We start from the raw sequence: 24,091 nt of genomic DNA, 5'->3' as shown, positions 1-24,091 counted from the left end.
ATGCTCAAATGGCTGGAAAAGCAAATGAAGGGGCAGCCGACAATGGTGACCAAGCATGTACAACAATTCAATTAAGTGCGAAATAAAGTGTACCCTCTCATTTGTCAACTGACTGCTTAATTGTGGCTACTTGCATCACTGATCACAAATACTATTATTTTACAGTGCTTCAGAGCATTGAGCACTGATTGTAGAATTTTTTAGCTTGATTAATAGCCTAGGATTGGTCAATAACTCAATACTATATAATTTTAATTACTTACATTTGGAAATCTATCTAACCGCTCTCAAACAAGTTGTATATATAAATAGGTGTTATACACACTCATGCACACCCACGCACACACAAACACATACACATTCACACATGAATATGTAAAGTTTCTATAGACTCAACAAATTAGACAGACATTTTTCCATTTCAAAATCATAATAGCATGGGTGATATGGAAAAAAAAACCTTTAAATTTAAATACAATAGCAAACAAGTTGGGTTCTGTTGAAATTACAAGACCAGATGCTCTTTTGTTTTCCTCTGCTTCTGCAAAACTATCACTAACCTTAAAGGATTCCTTAGGAAAATATGAATCTCTTGGGAATTTTTTTAAATTATACTGAAGAATATAAACACTCTTAACCCCAAAGAATATATTAATATATGCTACATCATCTGACAATTGATTTTTCTAATAGTGAAAGGGACCATTAACATTTATTAGCCTCTGGTTATCTATTTTTAATAGCTACCACAATAAACAATAAGCCACGAACTAAAACCAATTCATCTTTTCTTTTTTTTTCCCCAAACTATACTGTCAAAAGTTTCTGAGATTAATTTCCTACAGTTAGAAGTCAAGGCCTCGTTTTGTAAGTAAAAAGTCACAGTAGCAGAGCATTCACAAGCCAAAAAGCAGAAATTACCAACAGAGGCTCTAATCCTGTAATTCTGAGCAGAATAACATATCAGGAGGATTGCAGGAATAGGCTCTAAAATACTTCCTTGCCTAAAAGGTCATTCAGACCTTACCCAGAATGCCCTGCTCCATAACATTCATACTGGCTAATGCTTTCCAGAATTTACCCATTCTGCCTAGTTACTATTCTTTCTCAAGTCTCCCAGGCCAGGCCTAATCAAGGAAGCACCAACTAGCTGATTCTTATCCCCTTGCTTCAGTCCAGCCCAACCCAATCTCTTGTCTATCTCTTCAGTTCGGTGAGCTGGCTTTGATGCCAGGTGGCTAGGCTCTCATGGTTTGCTTTTAGAGGACAGAATATGTGTGTTTGAGTGTTCAGCAGCCCATTGGACTCAGAATAACAGCAGACCCCTTGGACCATCTTTTGGTCAATCCTAGAGAAACCTATCAACGTAGAGGCCTTTCATTCTGAGATGTCAGGTTTAGAAGCTTCCACCACAATAAATGTAATTTTCCTTTGGCAAGTGTACCTATTTTCATCACAGCTACCTGATTTAGCCAAATTGGCTCACTAAACTCCAAAGTGGAACTCAAAAGATGTGATGAACTAATGTCCATGTTTTCCTTCTGGATCAAGTGACTGAGAGGAAGGCTGCCCACTCCACTCTGGAACTTCCATCACTGAACTCCCTACAGAGAGAAGCCACATGGTTTTAGCCCTCTGCTCACCAGCAGGTGAGTGTCATGGATCAAAACTTGTCAGGAAACTGTTGAGGGAGGGGAAATCTCTCACCTCAGCCCCCACCCCAATCCTGGGAGCTATAGTGAACGTATGAAGGGGGGCAGCAAGATACCAGTCCCAAACTTCTTGTACTGCCAGCTAACATGTCAATCGATTTTTTTATTCAACTTCTGGCCAGTTCAACCTGAAGACTGAATCTTCAGTGGACAGGTTCTGAGGAGTTCCCTCCTGGTTTAGTGAGTTTTACCAAAGGGAGTACTCATTCATGACCTAGGAAAAACCATTCCTTGACTTTATTCTTTCCATTATCTCATCTAACTCCCTGACATTTACCTCTTCAAACATTCCTTTTTCTTTTCATGTTGTTCTTTACATCCATACCTGTTGCTTGTTTTAAAAGACAAGAAGGTCATTTTAAGGAAATTTAAAAAAATGAAATAGAAATCAAAACAAATTAGTTTCAAGTCCTTTCATTTTCTTCTCTGCCCTCAACCTCTGTCCCCCTCCACACTACCCTGAATCAAAAAATTTAACATGAGTACCGACTTTTTCGGTGGAGCAGCACTTTTGCGTTTCATCTTTTTCTCCCCATTCCCTTCAGACTACTTTCCGCAAAAAGGCTATTTTTTCCTTATTCCAACAGCAAAAATACTGCATTGCTCTGAAACCAAGGTGACCCTGGAAATGATAACCCCCACCACCAATTTGATGCTTCAGAACTGAAAAAGAATTCACCCCCCCACACACTATTTCCTGAACTTTTTGAGTGCCTGCTACTTGCCCCCTGTCTCTGAAAATCATCCTACTGTTCACCTCTCTCTTTCTCCATTTTTTTCTTCAGTGACCTCCCACCTCCCTATAGTAATCAAGGAAGATGGCAGCCAGAAGCTCGGCTTGAGGTGGAATCGAGATGCAAGACATTCAGAGAAGCACCCAGAAAGAAAGACACACAGATACAGAGAAAAAGGTAAAAGCACAGAGTCAACGAGGGGGGCACAGATATAGAGAAGGACTCATCATATGCACAAAGACATACTGGAATAGAGTGTCAGGGAGTGAGAAGAAAACATGGAGGGGAAGGGTGAAGCAATCACCTACACAGCCGGAGGGCATAAAGGAAACACAAACCTCTTCTTGCTTTTCAACCTGCAAAGAAGCTCTCTCGGTGCTGGGCTATGCTGGTCTTCTAGCAGATACTTGTGAAAGGGAGAAGGAAAGAAATGCTTCCCCCGAGTATTTGATCTCCTGGTGTGCTGATCTCTGCCTCTCTTCTGGCCCAAAGAGGATAAGGTCTGGGGAGTAGGGGGTTGGGCGAGGGGGGGACTGAAATGTCTCGGCTCCAGCATGCAGCTCTCAGACTGTGTCTGTGTGCAACTACTGACATCAGGATTGGAAGAAAAGGGTTTGTGGCTTAGCATTAAAAACCTTCTCTTGGTTTCTGAGCCACTGGGATGTATTTCTGCCTCATGACCAATGATCTACCAGACCAAGCCCATTTCCCAAAAAGACATCAACAGCATCACCGAAGCTTTCCCTTCTTCTTCCCTAGAGAAGCAACTAAGGAGGGGATCCAGTACAGGGTGAGGAAACTTTTTAAGCGTAAAGAAGCCAGTGTCGTTTTGTACATTCTGTGGCATTATCTACTACCACTTGACCAATCTCATCATTCCTTTGCAAAGAAAAACTTCAGAGAGTTTCTTAAAATGTGGCACTCATTTTACTTTAAATCTGCCCATTGACCTTATTATTTCTGACTGTTGAAGGACAGGTACACACAAACACACACAAACACACACACAATATCTGCCCTCAGGTTGGAAAATGCTGCTGCTAACAGTGAGATTTTACCAGTGTGTGTGGGTGAGGCTGATAAAGCCAGTACATGACCATCAAAACCTTCTAAATTGTGTACATATAAAGATTGCCTCTTGCTGCATTGCTGCATTTGTTACCCACAGTATCTGGTGCTATTTCTTCCTCCAGTTAGATATATCAAGACTCTGGAGTACATACACACACACACACACACACACACACACACAAAGGTTTGAAAAAATGTTCCCAATTCTATTTGGGTTGGTTTTGTACTTTTAATCCCATTTTAAGCTTATTTTACAGTGTCATATCCCCAAGGATAAAGGATCATAGATTCCTGGACTCACAGAACTGAAAAGACTAACCTAGCCAGGACAGACAATGTTTGTTCTTCCTTTATAGATCTCCAGGGATGGAGGCTCCACACCCTCCCTTGGCAGCCAGTTCCATTGTTTATCACCCCGAGAGTCAGGAGGTTCTTCTTCATGCCCAACCATAATATTTCCTGCTTTCATCTGAACCCATTTCCTAGTTATATTTGCCTCTTGCTGCACATCTGATAACCCCAAGTTCCTTCAAAGGGAGCTCCACCCTTAGGCACACCACTAGGCTGTAGAGCAAGACAAGAATCCGCCCTCTGAAAGGAGAAAAATATTTCAGGTAAGCTACAATGGGACTGTGCCAATAGGCTAAGTGGAAAGTACAGACTGAGAAGATGCTAGCCTTTACTCTGACATTCCACCGTGACCCCAACCACTTCGCTACATTCCCAAGAGCAACAGTACGGATGGAAAAATCTCCAGAATTCTCCCCTGACGGCCTCTGCTTCCCTCCATCAATGCTACACCCAGTCACATACATGCTAACCAACAAGGAATCAAATACACAGATATAAACACTGAAGGGGTGCTGGCAGAGGTTGGGGGCCGGAGTATGTGGGGGGGAACACTAGCCACCATCCAGCCTCCATCAGCATGCTGCACACTGTGCATGACAATTGACAAGGGCAGAAAAAAACAAAACTGAAAAGAAAGATGCAAAACTAAAAAGAAAGCCGGTCATTCTCAGAAACATTTTGGTGGAAAGAACAAAAACGCATTTGTTGGAAAAATGATTCACTGTGATGGAAGGCTTTTGCTTACCCCTTCTTGGTGCCCCCCAAATGGGATTGTTGGGAATTTCTGCAGCAGAAAAACAGAAAAGAAAAGGGATTTCTGACTCCTGGTTCAAGGAATAGTGGATCAAATTGTCCTGGCCCAGGCAAGAGCTCATGGGAACCCCAAATCTCAAGAATCCCTGGACCCAATCCAAATGGATCTATAGACTGTCTCCCTCTCCCTTGTTGGACACTGCTGGGAGAAAGATGTAAAGCAGAGAAAAGAGAGGGGAAGAAGATCTGGGCAGGGAATGTGTCATGCTACTGTGGCACTTTCCCAAGCACTTAGGGCAGTGCATGGCACCAAATGGGGGCTTAATTAATGTCTTTACTACTACTACTGCTTCTACTGCTGTTCCTCTTACTAGTAGGACCTCAAGTCCATTCCCAATCAGAGACCCTCTCTGGTGCTGGCCATGTTTAGGTACCCACCTTGACATCAATTCTGGTGATTCAGTAGCATTCCTCTTCTGAAGGGCCAGAGCACATGGCCTCTGTCCCAACATATCTGCTCTGGACTCTCCCTCACTTCAATGGGTGACTGTTGGGAAGCGTTTTCAAATGCCTAACCTCTTGCCAGCCAGAGCTTGGGACCTCAGATCCCATGGAACCAATTCGAGGACCAGAATTCCTGCCTAGTCTGGGTGTGTCTCAGTTTAGCTCTCACTGAGATTGTGAGTCCCACGTGGGACAGGGACTGCATGCACCCGAACTGATTATTCACTCATTCAATTGTATTTATTAAGCACTTACTGTATGCAGAGCACTGTACTAAGTGCTTGGACAAGTACGATACAACAATAAACGGTGACAATCCACCGTGTATTTCTCCCATTCCTGAGCACGGTGCTCAGTTTATACTAAGCTCTTTAATAAATAACATTACTACAACTCTCCCTTTCTCTTGCTAGGATAAACAATTCCTTATTGCTGTATTCTTCTTGCTTGGTTCTCCTCTTCCTTTCTCTGACTCCTCTTTGATTTCTAAATTGCTGAGCCCAGAAAAGTTGTCGAGTGGTTCATCAGCTGGGAAAAGAAGGGTGGAACCCTCAATCTGTGAACACCCTAAAGCATACCTCTCTCAACCAAATTTACCAACTGTTCCTGGAGTCTGAAGCTTCCACCCACTGAGAGATTCTCTAGGTAACAGAAGTGACCCTTGGGAATCTGATGAAGGTATCTTATTAACCACAAACCACCTGTATGGTGGCAGCAACTATTTCCCCTACCTGTCCTCCTCTCTTCACCACCTATGCACTTGGCTGTGCACCCTTTATGCACTTTGATCTGCACCCCAGCCTCAGAGCACTTGTGTACATATCAATCAATGGTAGTTAATGAGCGCTTAAGTGCTTGGGGGAGTACAATGCAACAGAGTCGGTAGACACATTCCCTACCCAAAATGAGCTTATGGTCTAGAGGGGGAGAAAGAAATTAATATAAATAATTTGATTTAATTTATAGACTGTACACAAGTGCTATGAGGCTAAGGGTGAGGCAAATATCAAATGCCCAAAGGGCACATATCCAAGTGCATAGATGATGCAGAAGGAAGAGGGAGCCAGGGTAAAGAGGGCTTAATTGGGGTAGGCATCTTAGAGAGATGTGACTTTAATAAGGTTTTGAAGGTGGGGAGAGTGGTGGTCTGGTGTATATGGGCGGGGGGTGGGGGTGGGGGGGGAAGGTATTCATTCATTCATTCAATAGTATTTATTGAGCGCTTACTATGTGCAGAGCACTGTACTAAGCGCTTGGGATGAACAAGTCGGCAACAGATAGAGACAGTCCCTGCCGTTTGACGGGCTTACAGTCTAATCGGGGGAGACGGACAGACAAGAACAATGGCAATAAATAGAGTCAAGGGGAAGAACGTCTCGTAAAAACAATGGCAACTAAATAGAATCAAGGCGATGTACAATTCATTAACAAAATAAATAGGGTAACGAAAATATATACAGTTGAGCGGACGAGTACAGTGCTGTGGGGATGGGAAGGGAGAGGTGGAGGAGCAGAGGGAAAAGGGGAAAATGAGGGTTTAGCTGCGGAGAGGTAAAGGGGGGATGGCAGAGGGAGTAGAGGGAGAAGAGGAGCTCAGTCTGGGAACGCCTCTTGGAGGAGGTGAGTTTTAAGTAGGGTTTTGAAGAGGGAAAGAGAATCAGTTTGGCGGAGGTGAGGAGGGAGAGCGTTCCAGGACCGCGGGAGGACGTGACCCAGGGGTCGACGGCGGGATAGGCGAGACCGAGGGACGGTGAGGAGGTGGGCGGCAGAGGAGCGGAGCGTGCGGGGTGGGCGGTAGAAAGAGAGAAGGGAGGAGAGGTAGGAAGGGGCAAGGTGATGGAGAGCCTTGAAGCCTAGAGTGAGGAGTTTTTGTTTGGAGCGGAGGTTGATAGGCAACCACTGGAGTTGTTTAAGAAGGGGAGTGACATGCCCAGATCGTTTCTGCAGGAAGATGAGCCGGGCAGCGGAGTGAAGAATAGACTGGAGCGGGGCGAGAGAGGAGGAAGGGAGGTCAGAGAGAAGGCTGACACAGTAGTCTAGCCGGGATATAACGAGAGCCCGTAACAGTAAGGTAGCCGTTTGGGTGGAGAGGAAAGGGCGGATCTTGGCGATATTGTAGGTAGGGAGTTCCAGGCCAAAGGAGGATTTGGGAAAGGGGTCAGCAGTGAGGTAGATGAGATATCCTTATATTCTACTAGTTCCCCTCTCTCTAATTTATTTTCATGTCTGTGTCCCCATGCAGATAGTAAGCACCTTCTGGAGAGGGATCATGCCTATCAGCTTTATTGTACTGAACTCTCCCATGCTCTTACTAGAGTGTTCTGCACATAATGAGTGCTCAATAGATACCATTGATTGACTGATTCTAAGATAGCAAAAGGAAGCTCAGAGTTATACTAATAAATGACCTAAGTTCTAGACAGGTCTACCCTAGGAAAATAACCCTGGAATGAATTCCTCCCCTCAAAATGATCCAGACTGATGTAATGCACTTTGAATTGGGGGTGGGAAATTGGAGAATTTCACACACCAAGACTGCAATTCACTGGGAGTTTGAATAAAGGTAGTAGCACCACTCTCCTGGAGCCCTAGCCAGGAGGCCCCAGCCAAAACCACGGCAAAGAAGTTGAGGCCATATCTGGGCAGCTGAGAAGGTAAGTCCATTGGCTAGGTTATGGACTTTGAGCTGAATGACTAGGTAATTGTCCTCTGTTTGGCTAACAGAGACCTGGTCTCACTGAGGCTGCACCCAGAACCCAGACACAAAGACAAATTAGTGACTTCCAGGGCTCAGCAAGAAATTATGGCTCTGGGCTGGAGTGGAATTCTGAGATCTGATTCCATATGGTCATGAGCTCATAGTTTAATTAGCCTTAAATGACTGGGTGCCATGATGCTTTGAAAATTGAAAATTCATGGTTTTCAATTTGCTAGCATGTTTTTCAGGCACGTTTTGGACATGCATTATCCATCAGAAAAAGCTGAGCACTGCTTCCTGGCCCCAGGGCCCCCAGGACACAGCAACATACTCTCAGGAGCCACAGAGAGGAAAGCCAGGGCCCTCTGCTCCTTGCTGAATTTCTGATTGAAGCAGTTCACTGACCCAATGGCTGCAAGCTGCAGAGGCTCCTGCTCCACTCAGTTCCCTCCCACCGGACTCTGAGAGCGGCGCTGTTGAGTGTCAGAGGGATATGAGGCTGCTGCTGCTGCTGCTTCTGTACCGATGGCAGAATACATGCCCCCTCACAAGCAATTCCCAAGCCTTTCTGATGCCTCTGGGCAAGGACACTGTATAATGTCCAGGGGTGAGACAGCCAACCTCTGCCCGTACCCAGGGGGGAGATTCCAGTCACCATTACTTTTCAGGGTCTACACCAGCGGGAACTCAAGATGGTAACACAAATGTTGACCTCTCTAAGGAAATTATTTTTCTGGCAGGTGACAAAAGTAGTCTGTTTTGATAGCTTTTGATTTACTTCACTTTAAGAAGATAACGAACCTGTCCATCTCACAATCCCACGGTCACTGAAATTTTAACTCAGGATTGCCATTTATTTAAGGGATACAGGGCTACGGTGTCCTTGACCATGGCTAAACACAGACTGTGCTACTACTGCTCAGAGCCAGAAATGAACAGTTATGCTGTTTGATCATGAGACTGAGCAATGTCAGTAGACCAAGTGGTGAGCACAGATCCAGCAGTGAAGACGGCCGGGGTTCATCAGTTTGACCACACTAGCATTCTGATGCTGTTGGGGCCTTGCAAGGAGGCATTTTAAAAGCTTTGTTTAGGGAGTTGTGTTACACTCTTGTTTGTGAAAAAAAAAAACAAAAACCAACAAACAATTTTCAAGACATTTTGGTCATCTTAGCCAAAATATGTTATGCAAAGGTTTCTCAAGTTTTTCCTGGAGGGGAGGGAGGAAAGCGGGGATGAAGGGGACACTCCATTGAAAATACTGGAAAAACATTTTAAAGATCACCCCAAATAATACATTCGTTTTGGCCACAGTGAATCAGTCGCTTCTTTAGGAAGTGTTTTCTGCTAAACATTTAGCTGCTAAGGTGGCATGACTAGCCAAAAAAAACCCCCAAAATATACCCTAAAGTGGATGATTTAGGAAATGCCTGTCCAAAGAGACACAGCCAGGGGGATAATCAAACATTAAATTTATAGAACCCTTCTATCACCCCAAGTGTTCTCACACTGTCTTCATAACATCCCTGAGAAGCAGTAAGTAGCAGAGATATTTCTCTCCATTTTCACATATGAGGAAATTGAGGGCCAGAGAGGTGAAATGACTTGCCCAATGTTACACAACAGGTCAGTGATAGGACTAAAAGACAGAACTCCTGAACCCCGGCCCTGCATGAGATGCCACTCCAGGAATGGGATTCTTGTTAAAGGGAGTTGTCCCCAGCCTTGAAGGCAAATCGACAGCAGAATGGAGACCATAAACTGGGAGAGACGCCCATTCTCGTCAGCTTTCCTCAGATATTCAATTGTTTTAGTCCAATCTTCATAATAGATGAAGGAGAGAGAAAACACAGGCAATCCTTTCTTATTGAATTAATTTGATTTTTGTCTTTTGTGCTGCCAGCTATCAAGATTGTCGAATAAACCAGTTTTGATTCATAAATAATGGTTCCATTATATCTACTATGCCACTGGTCAGAGTACCTGAAATTTTAATTCACTTGTTCAGCTAAATTTCATCCTCAGTTCATGGCCATAAAATTCTTTATTGACAAACTTTCAAACCAACTTTGACTCTGAGGTATCTAGTCAACATTTTTCTTCTGTGTGGATATTAGTTTATTGAATAAGTGGCATCTGTTTTCCTCCACATCACTAGTGGAGTAGGTATTTCCTTTTGACAGCTTTGTACGATTTATGGGTTTGCATGCTCGAAAGAAAAATAGTACTAAGCAAAAAATTCCAATTCATTACCTCTTAGTCCTTAATTAAGTTCATACACACTGCACACTATAGGTGAACCCTATCACAGCAGCAGAGCAGCAAGTTAGAGTCTCTTTAGAAGACAGAGAGGATTTTAATTATCTCGACCTCATTTTTCCACCAATGAGACTCCTAATTTTTCCTTCTATTTTGTTCCCTCTGAACACTGCACAGAATTGTTTGGGAAACAACCACAAGTTTCTCGCTATTTCCTCTGATTCATCCATCCAGCCCTCAAATTGCTCTTTTCAAGTAACATCCGACGAGGACTCGGCCCTGGGTCCAATTAAACCCACCCAAAGCACTGGTGAGCTCCCACATCTTACCTGTCCGGGTTCTGGGTGCAGACATGCATCTGTAAGAGGATCCTCTGGGTGAAAGTCTTAAAGCACTGCCCACATTTCCATAGGTGCCAGTCACTGAACTCAGAGTTTAGTTGGCTCGTTGAAGTTGGGCTTGCAAGAACTCGTTGGTTTTTGACACTGATCTGGTTAAATCCTGACTCGATGGGCCCAGACTTATCCAGGAGAGAGAAATTCCTGCTACATGGTGTCTGCGGGAAAACTATCGAGCGCTGAGGAGTGGCCGGGGGGAGTTTGGTACTTTTGGTAAATGGCTGCAGGTTGTCTTGTCGGCACATGGCTTCCATTACAGCAGAGGGGACGTTCACTGGGCAAAAAGGAAGAAAAATAAGAGTTCAGTTTTACTGGTCCTTGGAGCAAAAGCTGCATTTCTTGACTTTATCTGAGTAAAACCTCTAAAATGCTCAGAACGCCTATGCTGGGCCCATGGGGGTGGGGAGGAGCCGGGGGTGGGGGGAAAGAAGGGGGAAGCAGGCAAGGAAACAGCTGTGACACTGTTAATGCTCATCTGTCCAATAACTCTCTTGGCATCAAAGAAATACAAATTTTTGAAGGGTTCCAAAGAAGGGAAATGAGAACAGTTTGGTATGACACATGGCCATAGATAGTAAGGATGGAAATTCAGACAACTTAGCCTGGAAAAGAAACCCTTTCATATTATTTCCGATAGCTTAGCTAAATGGACTGAGAGTTCTAATCCTGTTCCAATTTAAACTTACTCTATGACCTCCCTCTGTCTCTCTCTCTCTCTCACCCCAGTACCTTCACTGGTAAAATACAAATGATAAAACTGCATGCCTAGTGCCAAAGGCGGAGGAAAGACCTACTCCTTTCAGACCCCGCATTAGAGAGGTCATGAGCATGAGCATCCAGATTTAGAAAGATAAAACTGAAGGCATCATCTGCGGGCAATTCTGACCTCAGCAGGAGGTTGTGGTCTGGGACCCTGGGAATGGTTTCCAGAAGGAGTGGGCTGGTGCTGAACAGGGGGAGTTTACTGTTTAACCTGAAAATGTTCCCATCTCATTTATTTGGGTGTAGAGGATTGGCTCAATAGAGAGAAGGGGAGATATCTTTTCCCCATGTTTGGTTTCTCACAGCTAGGGTCCTGGGTTGACCAGGAGAGAAAGGGGTGGATAATTCTTGTTTCTTCAAGGCCACGGAAGGGGGTGACCCTTGGCAGACCGGGGATATAATACACTGAGGCAGCTCCACTATCACCACAAATGTCACATTATGCTCCATCAACTTAATGTGACAGGGCAGAAAGAACAGCAGGGAAACTTGTTTAACATTTATTCCCCAAGATTTTCTTTTAATTTCCTCTGCAATGAATATGAATACATGCTGGCCTTTGGACTCTGCAGGAGCTAATACAGTACTGAAGGCTTCTGAGAAACTCATTCTTTCTTGCGGATGCAATCTGTCGGAACAGCCTGCTTCTTTCGAAAGAGCCGCACTGGATAGAAAGGGAGTTCTCTCTTCAGAGTGCTATTCCGGCTATAACGATTCAAAAGGCAGCCACAGGTATTGCTTCCAGAGCAAAAATGTCTCTGTGAAATTCCAGCCTCTCTTTGAGTTCAGCAATTGTAGATGGCCTGTTCAGTGAATAACTATAAAAGATGGATCACCTCCCGCCACTGAAGGAGCCAGGCCCTTACAGAGGCTTAAAGTCTGTAGTAGTGATAGTAATAATAATGGTATTTGTTAAGTGTTACTATGTGTCAAGCACTGTTCAAAGCACTGGGGTAGATACAAGGTAATCTGGTTGTTCCACATGGGACTCACAGTCTTAATCCCCATTTTACAGATGAGGTAACTGAGGCACAGAGAAGTTAAGTGACTTGCCCAAAGTCACACCGCAGACAAGTGGCGGAGTCGGGATTAAAACCCACATCCTCTGACTCCCAAGCCTGTGCTCTTTCCACTAAGCCACGCTGCTGATCCCGTAGTGTCACCATTTAGTGTGGGGTGCAAGTTAAAATATTAATTGGACCATGGGAGTAATATCACAGGATTAAAAAAGAAGGGCAGTTCAAAAAATATTTGTGGGCTAGATGAAATCATAATTTCTGTTTTACTGACAAAAACAACTCATGTCCTGAAAGATTCCCACAGAAATTGGAATATGATAAATACCGGTCCTGGTCTCTTAAAGGATTCAATGGTCACTTGCTCCTCCCACCCCCTGGGATAAACCCAATGCTAATTTCAATCAGAGACTCTGGAAGAGAGGCACAAGGTGTGACTGTGTGCTCCCTCTCCTGTACAGCTCCTGGGGTGGACATTTGTGCCCCTGGAAGCATCAAGGGGAGAATTGGGTTTGACCAGTTCAAACCCAATTGAGTTTGTTTCCCCCTCTAGACTGTAAACTCGTTGTGGACAGGGAATGTGTCTGTTATATTGTGATAGTGTCCTCTCTCAAATGCTTAGTACAGTGCTCTGCACACAGTAAGTGCTTGATAAATACGATTGATCAATGCTGTGGTTGTGACTTTCTTACCAATCCATCTTTCCATCTCCCTTTCTGGCTACTGCCCAGAACCCACTCAGTCTTGCCACCTACCAAGCCTCCGACTTTGGTGACATCTTTCAGGGCTGTCCCTCTATTCAGTATCTCCTGAAATCTTGATCATTTCCAAACTTGCCATTTCTCTCTTCTTTCCAAAAAGATCTCCAGGGATGGAGGTGAATGTAGAGCTCTGTATGTATGTGTGTTATAGTGTTATAGTTGGGTGAAAGTGTTAATAATCACCTGACCTATCAACACACTACACAGTCATTTGATTATCTTTGGCTACATCCAGCTTTTTGCCATATCAGGTTTCACTTACGATGGGTAGATGGGTATGGTTGAAACTAGAAGTGTCCTCCTCATCTGAAGGTATCAACTCAGATGGTGAACTGTACACATGGGTGTTGGGGCTCTCTGATGCAGCTGCTGTGTGATCATCATCAACCACCTTTTCCCTGGGCCTAGGGGAACAACTATCCTCTGTTATGCCATTGTTCTCACTTGGCATTAGCAGGAAACAAATATCCACCTTCCAGGAGGCAGGCTGTATTTCTCCACCCTCCTTCTATCCCTCTCCCTCCAATACACGTTCCTTTCATTCATTCAGTGTATTTATTGAGTACTTACTGTATGCAGAGCACTGTACTAAGCGATTGGAAGAGTACAATATAACAATAAACCAACACATTCCCTGACCACAATGAGCTTACAGTCTAGTTTTCCCCCCTTGTTCCTGGCGAAGGATTAAGAGATTGGTGTTTCATTCTTTTTGGCAGAGGGCATGTGTCACAATGGGGAAAATGACCGTGACAAGGGGGAAACAGCATCATTAAGGGGGAAACAGTAAGTAGTCTCCAGCCTGGCAGGGGAAGATCTTTGGTGGTGTTTGTGCCTTGCAGATAGCAGGCAAGGAAATGTAGAAAAATGAGAATGAGTGAGGAAAGATGCTCACATGTTCACATTACCCATTAACACATCTCTGGCAACCAAGTTTTAGAAACTCCAATGAACATTCCCCTCTCTCCTCTGGTCCCTCCTCCCCCGTCTCACTGCCCCCCTCCCCTGGCCCCCTCAATTAACACAATGTACGGGTCATGCATTTAGAGCTGAAATAAAGGCTTACAGTTTTCATCCTGGGCAATGCACTGGAGAGGGATTCCAAAGAAAGACGTGTAGCTGTCATTATACCACACCAACAACTCAGTGCCCCTGGGGATATCTATACAGGCTCGATAGAAAATATTTGACCTAGTAAGAACGAAAGAGAACCCAGTTTAGGTTACTGGAAGGCCTGCTGGCCCAAATACATTTTTCTGACCCCGAAAAAAAAAAAACACAAAAAATTCCTGAAGAGTTCTCCGTAAACATCCCTGCCTATCGTAAATCTGAATCCACCTCATCATCAGCAGGCTCCAATTAGTACCTGTAACATAAAAGAATAAACCACTGAAATCTGATTTCCACGGTGTCTCCCAACAGAGACTCTCCTCTGAATCAGGTAGCTATTTGGCCCAGGAGAGGCCAGAAATCAAGGGCTTGTAAAAAGACGCTCCATCTTGCACTAATGAGAAAATCCTCCCTCTCATGGAAAATGGTAAAGGCCCTGGTACCCCAGCCCAATGTATAAATTAGTGCTATTGACTTTCCCCGCACCTTTTCCTTTTGAAGGAAAAGCAGTTAGGGAATTCTGATGCCTCAGAATTGGAAGTTCCCAGATTTGTAATAAAACCAACAGTCTGACCGTCTAACAGCCCAGTGAAATAAAAATCCTGCTGGCTGTGTTTTCCCTTAGGTTGGGTAAAGGAGAAGAGTAAAAAACCCTTCTGGGAGATGGATAGAAATTCAATAAATACAAGAGGAGCACTCCACTCTGGCTGAAAGATTACACACTGAAGTGATACAGTCAAGGTACCAAGAAATGACCATTTTTTATAACAGCTTGTGTAGGGGAGAAAAATAACTATAGACTAAAAAGAAAAAATGGTGAGATCTCAACTGGTTTTCTCAATGAAGAATTGCTACAAATGTTAGGCTGAAGTTGAAGATAAAAGGGTTTAGGGTTGGTAGGCCTTACTTAAATTGAGCCTTTCTGTAAAGTGTAATTTGTTCCCATATAACACTGCAGACATAAGGAGAATCCTTCACCACATTTTTCATGGCAGTGAGATATGCACTTGTCAACATATTTTGTCACCGCAAAGTGGCTCTTGGCAACAGGATCATAAAGATCAATAAAAAAGTGCAGATTCTCAATATTTTACTTGCAGCTGCAAAAATTTCATTTATCTTGTTATTTTCTCTCTTGCTGCCATTCTGTCTCAGGAGGGCACTGCTAGCTAAGCAGAATGTTTTTCCCAACATTCTATGAATATCTGACAAAAACTCCAGCCAGGGCTAAGCCCTCCTCTGCCCCCTCCTCCTCCGGCATCCCCAGTGCTATGCATTTTATTAATTCTTTCCACTGTTACATAAAAAAATCCCAATTGGAGCTGAGCTATAAATCACCAGCATCTCCTAACTCGAGAAAAATTGAGTCTACTTTGTACTTCACCCTTGTAACATTTCATCTCTCAGTTTGGCTTCCCTTAATATAAACACAGCAGCCCGGCAAATGAATGTGCTAAAACCAAATGACACACTTTGCTGCTGAAAGAGCAGAACTGTTTTCGAGCAATGGGTGGTCTTCTGAGGCTTGGAATAGACCAAAAGAAAAAAAAAGTGTAAGTGTACACCGTTCCTTACAAGCGGACAGAGCTTCCAAAACTCGCAGAAATCTCTGCATGCTGAAGCACATCAAAGGGATTTTTCCCTTTTCGGATAATATTTCCTTTGCTGACATGTATTTAGTATTGTGGTTGGGTGACTCATAAAGATAGCTTCATGGCGTCCCAACGCAGTTGAAGCAGAACACATGCCAACAAACATTATTGTCAGCCTCAAAATAAAAACAAAACGTTCAACTAAGGGTCAATCAATCAAGAGTGCTTTGAAGAAAATTCCATTTAGATATTACAAATCATAACAGAATGAATTTAAACCAGCTGACTTTTTGTGAAGAGGACGGCCATATACAATAAAAATTAGGCTAGCTCTTCAGTATCCAACTTTTCTATTTTCTTACACTTGGCCATAGTCACCGATGATGGATGCCAGTTTTTAAAATTGTGTTTTTGTACTTCATTTTAGAAAGATCTGAAGTAATCGAAAACAGATCAGCAGAGGGAACTCTGAGTAAAAGCCCCATCATGAAAGGAGAGTTGTAAAATCCACTTAATACTGACAGATGTGTAATGATTACCCCTGCCCACCTTCCTCTTAGATTTTGCTTGTTTTTCCAGATTCAACCTTTGGCTGGGAGGTTCCCCCAGTGCCTGCAGCAGCACCAACCAACTGAGCTGGCACCCAACACCAGCTTTCCTTCTTTCACTCCCCCACCCCACCCCACAAGTCATGATTTTACCAAACTAATCTGAAGGGGAAACCTAGGCACAGAGTCCCAAGAAATCCAACCCCTTGCAGCTTTCAACCTGTGTCAGAAATCAATTAGGAATGTCCCATCAGAAAAGAAAAAAACGAAAAAGAAAAATAAATAGCCGAAAGCTGGAATGCAAGTTACCAAGCCGGGTCGGTTTTCTTTGATGTGTCTATAATGCCTAATAAAGCTAAGCAGTCGCTCCTGATTCTGAAGGGAACACAATTGTTTACAACTGAGATCATGTATTTATAAGACACATGTTTTCGAGGGATTCGGGAGAGAAGGGGTCTGGTGGAGGTTTTCAGTTGGTTTGCATTCTCCTTCTCAAGTCCATTCCACCCTCCTCTGACAGCAAGTGGGGAATGAACGCTTGGCCAACAGGTGCGAGGAACAGATGTGGCTGTGCATGGCAGGATCTACCCAGACCACATGGGCTCTTTCTGCCCCACGGCAAGGTGCCCACCAGTCGGGACTGCCCAGAGGCAGACTCATGTCCCCTCCCTGGAGGGGTAGCAGTGTAAGCCCGGGGCCTCTAGAGTGTCTGTCGCAGGGCATGTTGCACACTTCCCAGGGAGTTCCGCCCAGAACAGCGTTCCACCCGTTATGCACTGTGAAGAGTAATTTGCTGCAGGAGTCCTACCCTTGAACGGTAGTGAAACTGCAGCCGCGAAACAGGGCCCCACTCAGGCACTTCCCACAAAAACTCCACCGAGGACTGTGATGCTTGGCAGCCATGAGTTTTCACCGACAAGACAGGGGTTTCAGTTACCACAGATGGTAAATCAAGGCATACTTTACCTGTATTGAACTACAGTTAGATTCTGTTCCCCACAGTGCCTCGCACATCGGATATACCTCATCCAGCTCGACTTACTGGGCTCTCCACCATCAATAAAGTGCTGCAGTGTCCCGTCTTGGTCATATATCTGGAGGAGAGGTCAGAAGGTCAAGTAGTTAGAACGAATCATCAGCAATCATTTCCACGGCCTTGCTTGGTGTCTTTATGTGTCTGTTGCAGAAATTTATGGCCCTGAGGTTTGTCAGGGCTGATCGATGCCTCAGAAACCCAACAGGGATATAACAGGGGAATGTTTTTTGGTGATGCAAGTCTATCGCGGTTCTCTTATCAGGCCAATCTTTTTTATATTAAACATATTTGTGGTGTCTCGAAGATGTGACCGTATTTCCCAAAGAATATTTAACCTATTTTGACAGGCTAGCCCTAAATAATGAGCTGCTGGGTAAACAAGGCCATCTGGGCAGAGAGGCTGTGCTGACATGGACATGACTGGAACAGCAGAACAAGAGGTCACCAGCCCTAAACACACACACTCATTCTGGAAGTAGAAGATGCTGGTTCTATCACAATGGAGTGTAAGGATGCTGTTTTTTTTAAAAAAGAACTTAATTTTTTTAAATGGTATTTGTTAAGCATTTACTAAGTGCCAGGCACGGTACTAAGCACCGGGGGAGATACAAGCTAATCAGGTTGGACATGGTCCATGTCCTACATGGGGCTCACAGTCTTAATCCGCATTTTACAGATGAACTAACTGAGGCACAGAGAAGTTAAGTAACTTCCCCAGGATCACATAGCAATCAAGTGGTAGAGCCTGGATTAGAACCCGGGTACTTCCGACTCCCAGGTCCATGCTCCATCCACTAAGCCACCCTGCTTCTCACACACTGGTTCAGAAAACAAGGGTGCTCCCCTCACGGTAACTGAGGATCTTTGCAGGACAAGTCCTGAAGCTATTAGGAGGGAGGACCTAGGGGAGCATAAAAGAATAGCTGTCCTGCTGGTGAATTTAAATTTCTTAGCTGAAAAATGGCATAGAAGATGCCACTCAGACCAGATCAGTCAGATACTTTTCAGATAAAATGGTCGAGTTGAAGTACAAGCCTGGCCAAGCAGCTGTTGATAGCTTCATGAGTCCAACCTGTCCCGATTTGGCCTTTCTGCTCAAGAGGATCCCTAAGAAACCAGGGCAGATCTTTGGCACCTTGGGACTTCTACCCCCTTTGGGACAGGCCTGTGGAGAGCTCATATGGCTCCTTCATAGCAGCCAAAAATGATAAAGGTTCTCTCAAGCATGTCCGGAAATATCCGGCCTGCCATTTTTGCCTTCCAAATGTTCTGTTTTTTCTTTTCAAATAAAGAAATTTAAGCCCCTGGTAGGCAGGGGCCCCTGGTGTCTGCCAACTCTACTGTACTATACTCTCCCAAACATTTAGTACTGTGCTATCCACACAGTAAGCGCTCGATAAATACCACTGATTGAATGATTGATTCTCCCATATTTGGAAAGGAGGGAAATATTATTATTTATGTGAATTGTGTGTCACAGAATATCACATGCTAGAAGATGACAATTTGCCTAGGTTTACAATCTCTTTGTCCCAGGTAATCTTGCAAAGCTGAACTTCCACAGCTAACACACGAGGGAGAACGATTCCTCTGAAAGAGCATCCGTGGATGTCAAATCTTTGTTCTTGGCACTTTCGATTCTGCTATTTCTCTTTAAATGGAGGCAGTTATTTCTTAAAATCCAAATTATTTAAATGTAACTGAAGGGATATTTTTTAAAAAAGATGAATAACATTGGCCTAAAAGGACAATTGTTTGAAAAATTAGTTACTAATGTTGAAGACAAGGAGGATGGCACAATTGTCCTGAAAAGAGGGTAGGAGATATCTCACAGATAAAACCCACACAAATCCAGGAGAGTTCTGTCAAAGGATGAAAATACTTCTTGGGTTTTGGTCCTTTCAAACTCTAAACCACCTTATAGCTATATAAATGACTTCAAAAGATTGATGCTTTTTTTGAACTTCCAGTTTAAATGGTAGTAAGGTCTGAAAATAATTAGTGAGAGGTTCACCCACTGAATGGAGTTTCAGATTAGACATAATTTTCCTGCTCGCTGAATACGGCTGTTTTACAAATGACATGCGAGGTAACCATGAGGATGGGTAAGTAATAACAATGGTATTTATTAAGTACTTAGGTATTAGGTACGTGCCAAATACTGCGCTAAGCACTGGCACAGATACAAGATAATAGGATTGGGCACTAATCTAATCCGGGCTCCACCACTTGCAGTCGTAGCAGTTGTAGTCTATTGTCTCATCTCCTCAACTGCACTCAATCATTCAATTAATTAATGGCTTTTATGGAACACTTCCTGCATGCGGGGCCCTGTACTAAATGGTTGGGAGAGTTCAATACAGTGGAGTCGGTAGATTCGATCCCTGCCCTCCAGGAGTTTACAGACTAGAGGAGGAGGCCACAGTCTACAGATATTCCTCTCACAGATCCTGTCAGGAATAGCTAGCAAACAGAAAGCAATGGCCAAACAGCAAATATCGGTCTCCGCCACAACACTCTTTCACTACCTAGCACAAATGTCTGATTACCACCACAGCAGAAGGTTGTCTTTGATTTATGACCCAAGGTGACCTGGATGCCAACACTTCCATCCAGCCTTACCAAGAAATAGTACCAAATATCCACCAGGGTGCACTGATTTCTTAACAGCCCATTCTCCTCCCCAATATTTAATCAATCATATTTATTGAGTGCTTAGTTTGTGCAGAGCACTATACTGAGTGCTTACTAGTAACACTAAGTTCGTTGGGAGCCCAAACTGCTCCTCCTCTAGACTGTCAGTTCATTATTGGCAGTGAGCACGTCTACCAACTCTGCTGTACTGTACTCACCCAAGCACTTAGTATAGTGTTCTGCTCACAGTAAGCAGTCAGTCAATACCACTGATTCAAAGTGCAATTTCTTCTGCCCTCACCACAGTACATGCTCTGCAAACTAGCATCCAGTCAGGATTCCCTGTGGTTTAGCTTCCAGTGATCCCCCTAAAGATGCAGAGTCGAGAAGCCCCTTCTGCATAGATGGCTTAATGGTTTCAACCCACACCCTGGCAGGAATCAGCTCTTGGACACTAGGTAAAATTTGGAGAAGCCGAACGTGTCAGATCCCTCCTTAAAGTTTCCTTTCTAAAGTTCTGCTAAAATTAAAATTTTACAAAGAACTGAAGTCTGACTGAGGAGAAGGTAGGTTCGAGAGCACCTGAAAAGGAAAACAGCTTCCAAACAAACCAGCCCAGGATCTTTGGAAATAGTAGAGGGGTCTTTTCTGTTTAGGATCTTTTGGGTCTAGTAATCCTCTGCCTTGACAGTCTCTGTGGCTGGGACAAGATATCTCCAGCCTGGGATCAGCCATGGTTTACAAGTCCCACCGATATTGATGTGTGCAATGATTTCTGTTGGGTTCTCCCAAACCAACCGGGGTTGCTTAAACTCTTCTCTGGTCTCTTTATGGTGGCTTCTGTTCACATGATTCCCCTCACTTGCTTCTCCAAGGGGCTGGATCAATAAAGATTGTCAGATTTTGACCTTTTATTCTAACCTCATATCAGTTTGAGCAAATCGTTCTCCCTTGACCGACACACAGGGCTGATAATGTGGGAATCTCATAGCCCACTCATTTATGACCTAAACTGACTGAAGATTAGAGCTGGCAGCCAGATTTGGCTACCTGACCACGGCTCTTCCCTCTTCCCTTCCTCCCTTCCTCCTTCCCTCCCTCCCTCCCTCCCTCCCTCCCTCCCCCTCCCTCCCTCCCTCCCTCCCTCCCTCCCTCCTTCCTTCCTTCCTTCCTTCCTTCCTTCCTTCCTTCCTTCCTTCCTTCCTTCCTTCCTTCCTTCCTTCCTTCCTTCCTTCCTTCCTTCCTTCCTTCCTTCCTTCCCCCCTAAGATTTGGAGCCAATGAAGTGTGTCAAATCTCAAAATTTCTCTAGTAAATCCTGGATGATTGGACACCAATCAACAGCATTTGATGAGCACCTACTGTGTGCAGAGCACATGACTGGGGGATTGGGAGCATATAATAAAAGTGAAAGACACAGTTCCTGCCCCACAAAGAGCTTCCAATCTAAAGGGAAGCATCCTTCCATTGCTGCTTTACAAATGGTCCAAAGAGCTTTCTTCCTGAGCTGGTCTCAGTGATGGAAGTTTGAAAAGATGCTGAGCTATTAGATGAATCATGTCTTTCCAGCCCTGTCCTGAGTAGCTACACTTTGCTACAAAACCCTCTTGGGTATGCAATGAGCATCAGTGTGCCCTGATGAGCCTCTCTAGTTTGGAAATTGATGGATGCTTGCCAAGTGTGCCACAACCAGCAAAAGAGGACCCAAGAGTTCTACTACATACACCAGATTGCCCAATAGGGGAGAATGTAATTTCAGAAAAACACTGCCCCCCAGGAACATGGATGATAGCTGGGGAGAGGCCCTTTCTCAGAGAAGGCAAAGGCTATTCACTGAGCAGCTTCTTCTCTTCCCCTCTCTCCACAGGTCAACTTAGTTCTCTTCATCTAGGCCAAGGAAAGACTCCAACTTTAGAAAATCTGCTTGCATATCAATTTCAGCACTTTTTCTTCTTTGTTTGTACAAGAGACAAGACTGACCTTTGCAATGGGCTATGCTTTCCTAAAAGAAGAAAATCTGAAACATTCCAGATCTGCATTCTTCCCAAGAGTTAAATTCTACAAACTACGATGGTATTCACTTTCAGAGAAAGCACTGTAATAGGTGTCACTGGCCGACTCCCTTAAACTCCTTTGGTGATCACCTCTGTTCCTTTTTTTAATACACTTTTTGTTTCATAATTCTTTTCTTTTTCAAACCAGTGGGAGGGTAAAGATAAATAACTGAGAGCTAATTTTTACCTTTTTAAGGGGATTTTTACAGTTTGTAATGTAATAATATTTACAGTGACACCACACATGTGGTTAAGATAACGATCGTATAAATTCCTGTGTATTACAAACCATGGCATGAGCTAAAAACCACTATATAAACTGGCTTGATACTGCAGTTCGGGCCATCAGAAAGCTCTGCTCCCACAGGGACCTTAATTTCTTAGTAATATACTTAGAATGGTTAGAGAGACATCTAAGAAACTCCAAAGACTAACAGGGGCCCTTACGAACTGTGCTAGAGGGTAAAGGAGGGTTGTAAACTTTAGTCACTTGTGAGGGATCAGCTCCACAGCTCTGCTGGTTTTGAATGCTGTTCCTTGTCTTTGGCCACAAATTTCAGTAAGTCAGAAATCAATCATTTGGACTAAGTGCTTGGGAAAGTAGAATATAAAAGAGTTGGTAGACACGTTCCCTGTCCACAAGGAGCTTACAGCTTAGAGGTGGAGACAAACATTAAAATAAAAAAATTATGGATAAGTATGTAATTGTTATGGGGTGGAGGGTGGGGTGAATGAAGGGTGCCAACGCAAGTGCAAGGGTGACACAGAAGGGAGTGGGAGAAGAGGAAATGAGGGTTTAGTCGAGGAAGATCTCTTGGAGGAGATATGCTTTTGATAAGGCTTTGAAGGTGGGCAGTAAGATCACCATGCTGGATCGATCCAATAAGATCCATGGATTGACATGGTCATGTCAGCATGACACCAAGGATAGCGTTTCTAGACCAACAAATCAGTTGATTTCTTTCGCTTAATCTGCACCTGAAAATTATCTGGATAATCCAGGTCATAGAAATGCTCTTTGGTCTCAGTCATCTCCTTATTTTAGACAGAAGTATTGGTTTGAGCCTGAAATATCCAGGTGCCATAACGACCAAGTAGGTTTTTGAAAAAAGTGGGTCTGTTCAGCCATAGGCAAAGTTGTTCCTGGGATAAAACTGTTATTATGTCTCTCCTGTGGAGTAACTTTAGCATTTGCTTGGGGCAGTTTCCCTCCACCTGACCCAGACCCAGCTTCCTCCTGCCTCTTTTAAGTTCTCGCACAACCAAGAGGCTCCTGGGCTCCACTTTCTCCAGAGCAGGGAGGCTGCGCAAACTCATTGTGGCATTGTGCCGGGTGAAATCTAAACTCCCTCCTCTGCTTTCCCACCTGGACCCGCCAGAATCAGGGCCCTCAGATAGTGGCTGGTCTTGAAGCCACAGCGGGCCAGCCTCCTCCCTCTCATAGTCTAGACTGTGAGCCCACTGTTGGGTACGGATTGTCTCTATGTGTTGCCGAATTGTACTTTCCAAGTGCTTAGTACAGTGCTCTGCACACAGTAAGTGCTCAATAAATACGATTGAATGAATGATGGTCACCCCAAATTTCCTGGGCCCCTCCAGCTCCACCAATCTGACCCTCTGCAGGTCACCCAGTGTCCTGCCTCCGAGAGCAGTAACAGCATGCATGGGGGAACTGGGAGATGATTGCCCTCTTTGATTTCCATCCTAAGGTTCAGGGATGTTACATCATATTAATAATAATTATTATTATTATTATCATTATTATTATTATTACGGACCAAGCTCTATACATAGTGCTGGGGTAGATACAAGATCATCAGGTCCCACATTGGGCTCACAGTCTAAGTAGGAAGGGGAACAGGAATTGCATCACCATTTTGCAGATGAGGGAACTGAGGTACAGAGAAGTTAAGTGATTTGTCCAAAGTCACACAGCAGATAAGTGAGGGAGCGGGGATTAGAACCCAGGTCCTCTGACTCCCAGGCCTGTGTTCTTTCCATTACACCATGCTGCTCCCTAACTCTTCTCCTCTAAATCCTTAACTTTCTCTCTAGTAATCTATTATGGACTATCCGTGCAGAAATTTATCCAAGCCTCT

General features: G+C 44.1%; 1 protein-coding gene across 1 annotated transcript in view; it reads right to left on the bottom strand.

The window, feature by feature from the left end:
- PRDM6 (PR/SET domain 6) overlaps positions 1-24,091 on the bottom strand; it is an 83,702-nt gene that overhangs the window by 8,534 nt on the left and 51,077 nt on the right. Inside the window, exons 3-5 of the mRNA XM_029055797.2 lie at positions 17,236-17,363; positions 14,086-14,210; positions 10,412-10,754 (exon numbers count right to left, since the gene is read on the bottom strand). Of these exons, the coding sequence (XP_028911630.1) occupies positions 10,412-10,754; positions 14,086-14,210; positions 17,236-17,363 (596 nt within the window). The remainder of the gene's footprint in view (positions 1-10,411; positions 10,755-14,085; positions 14,211-17,235; positions 17,364-24,091) is intronic.

Source organism: Ornithorhynchus anatinus, chromosome X5 (assembly GCF_004115215.2).
Source record: "Ornithorhynchus anatinus isolate Pmale09 chromosome X5, mOrnAna1.pri.v4, whole genome shotgun sequence".
Classification (NCBI taxonomy): Eukaryota; Metazoa; Chordata; class Mammalia; order Monotremata; family Ornithorhynchidae; genus Ornithorhynchus; species Ornithorhynchus anatinus.
Note: the sequence above shows the minus strand (reverse complement) of the source record. Positions and strands in the feature narration are given on the sequence as shown.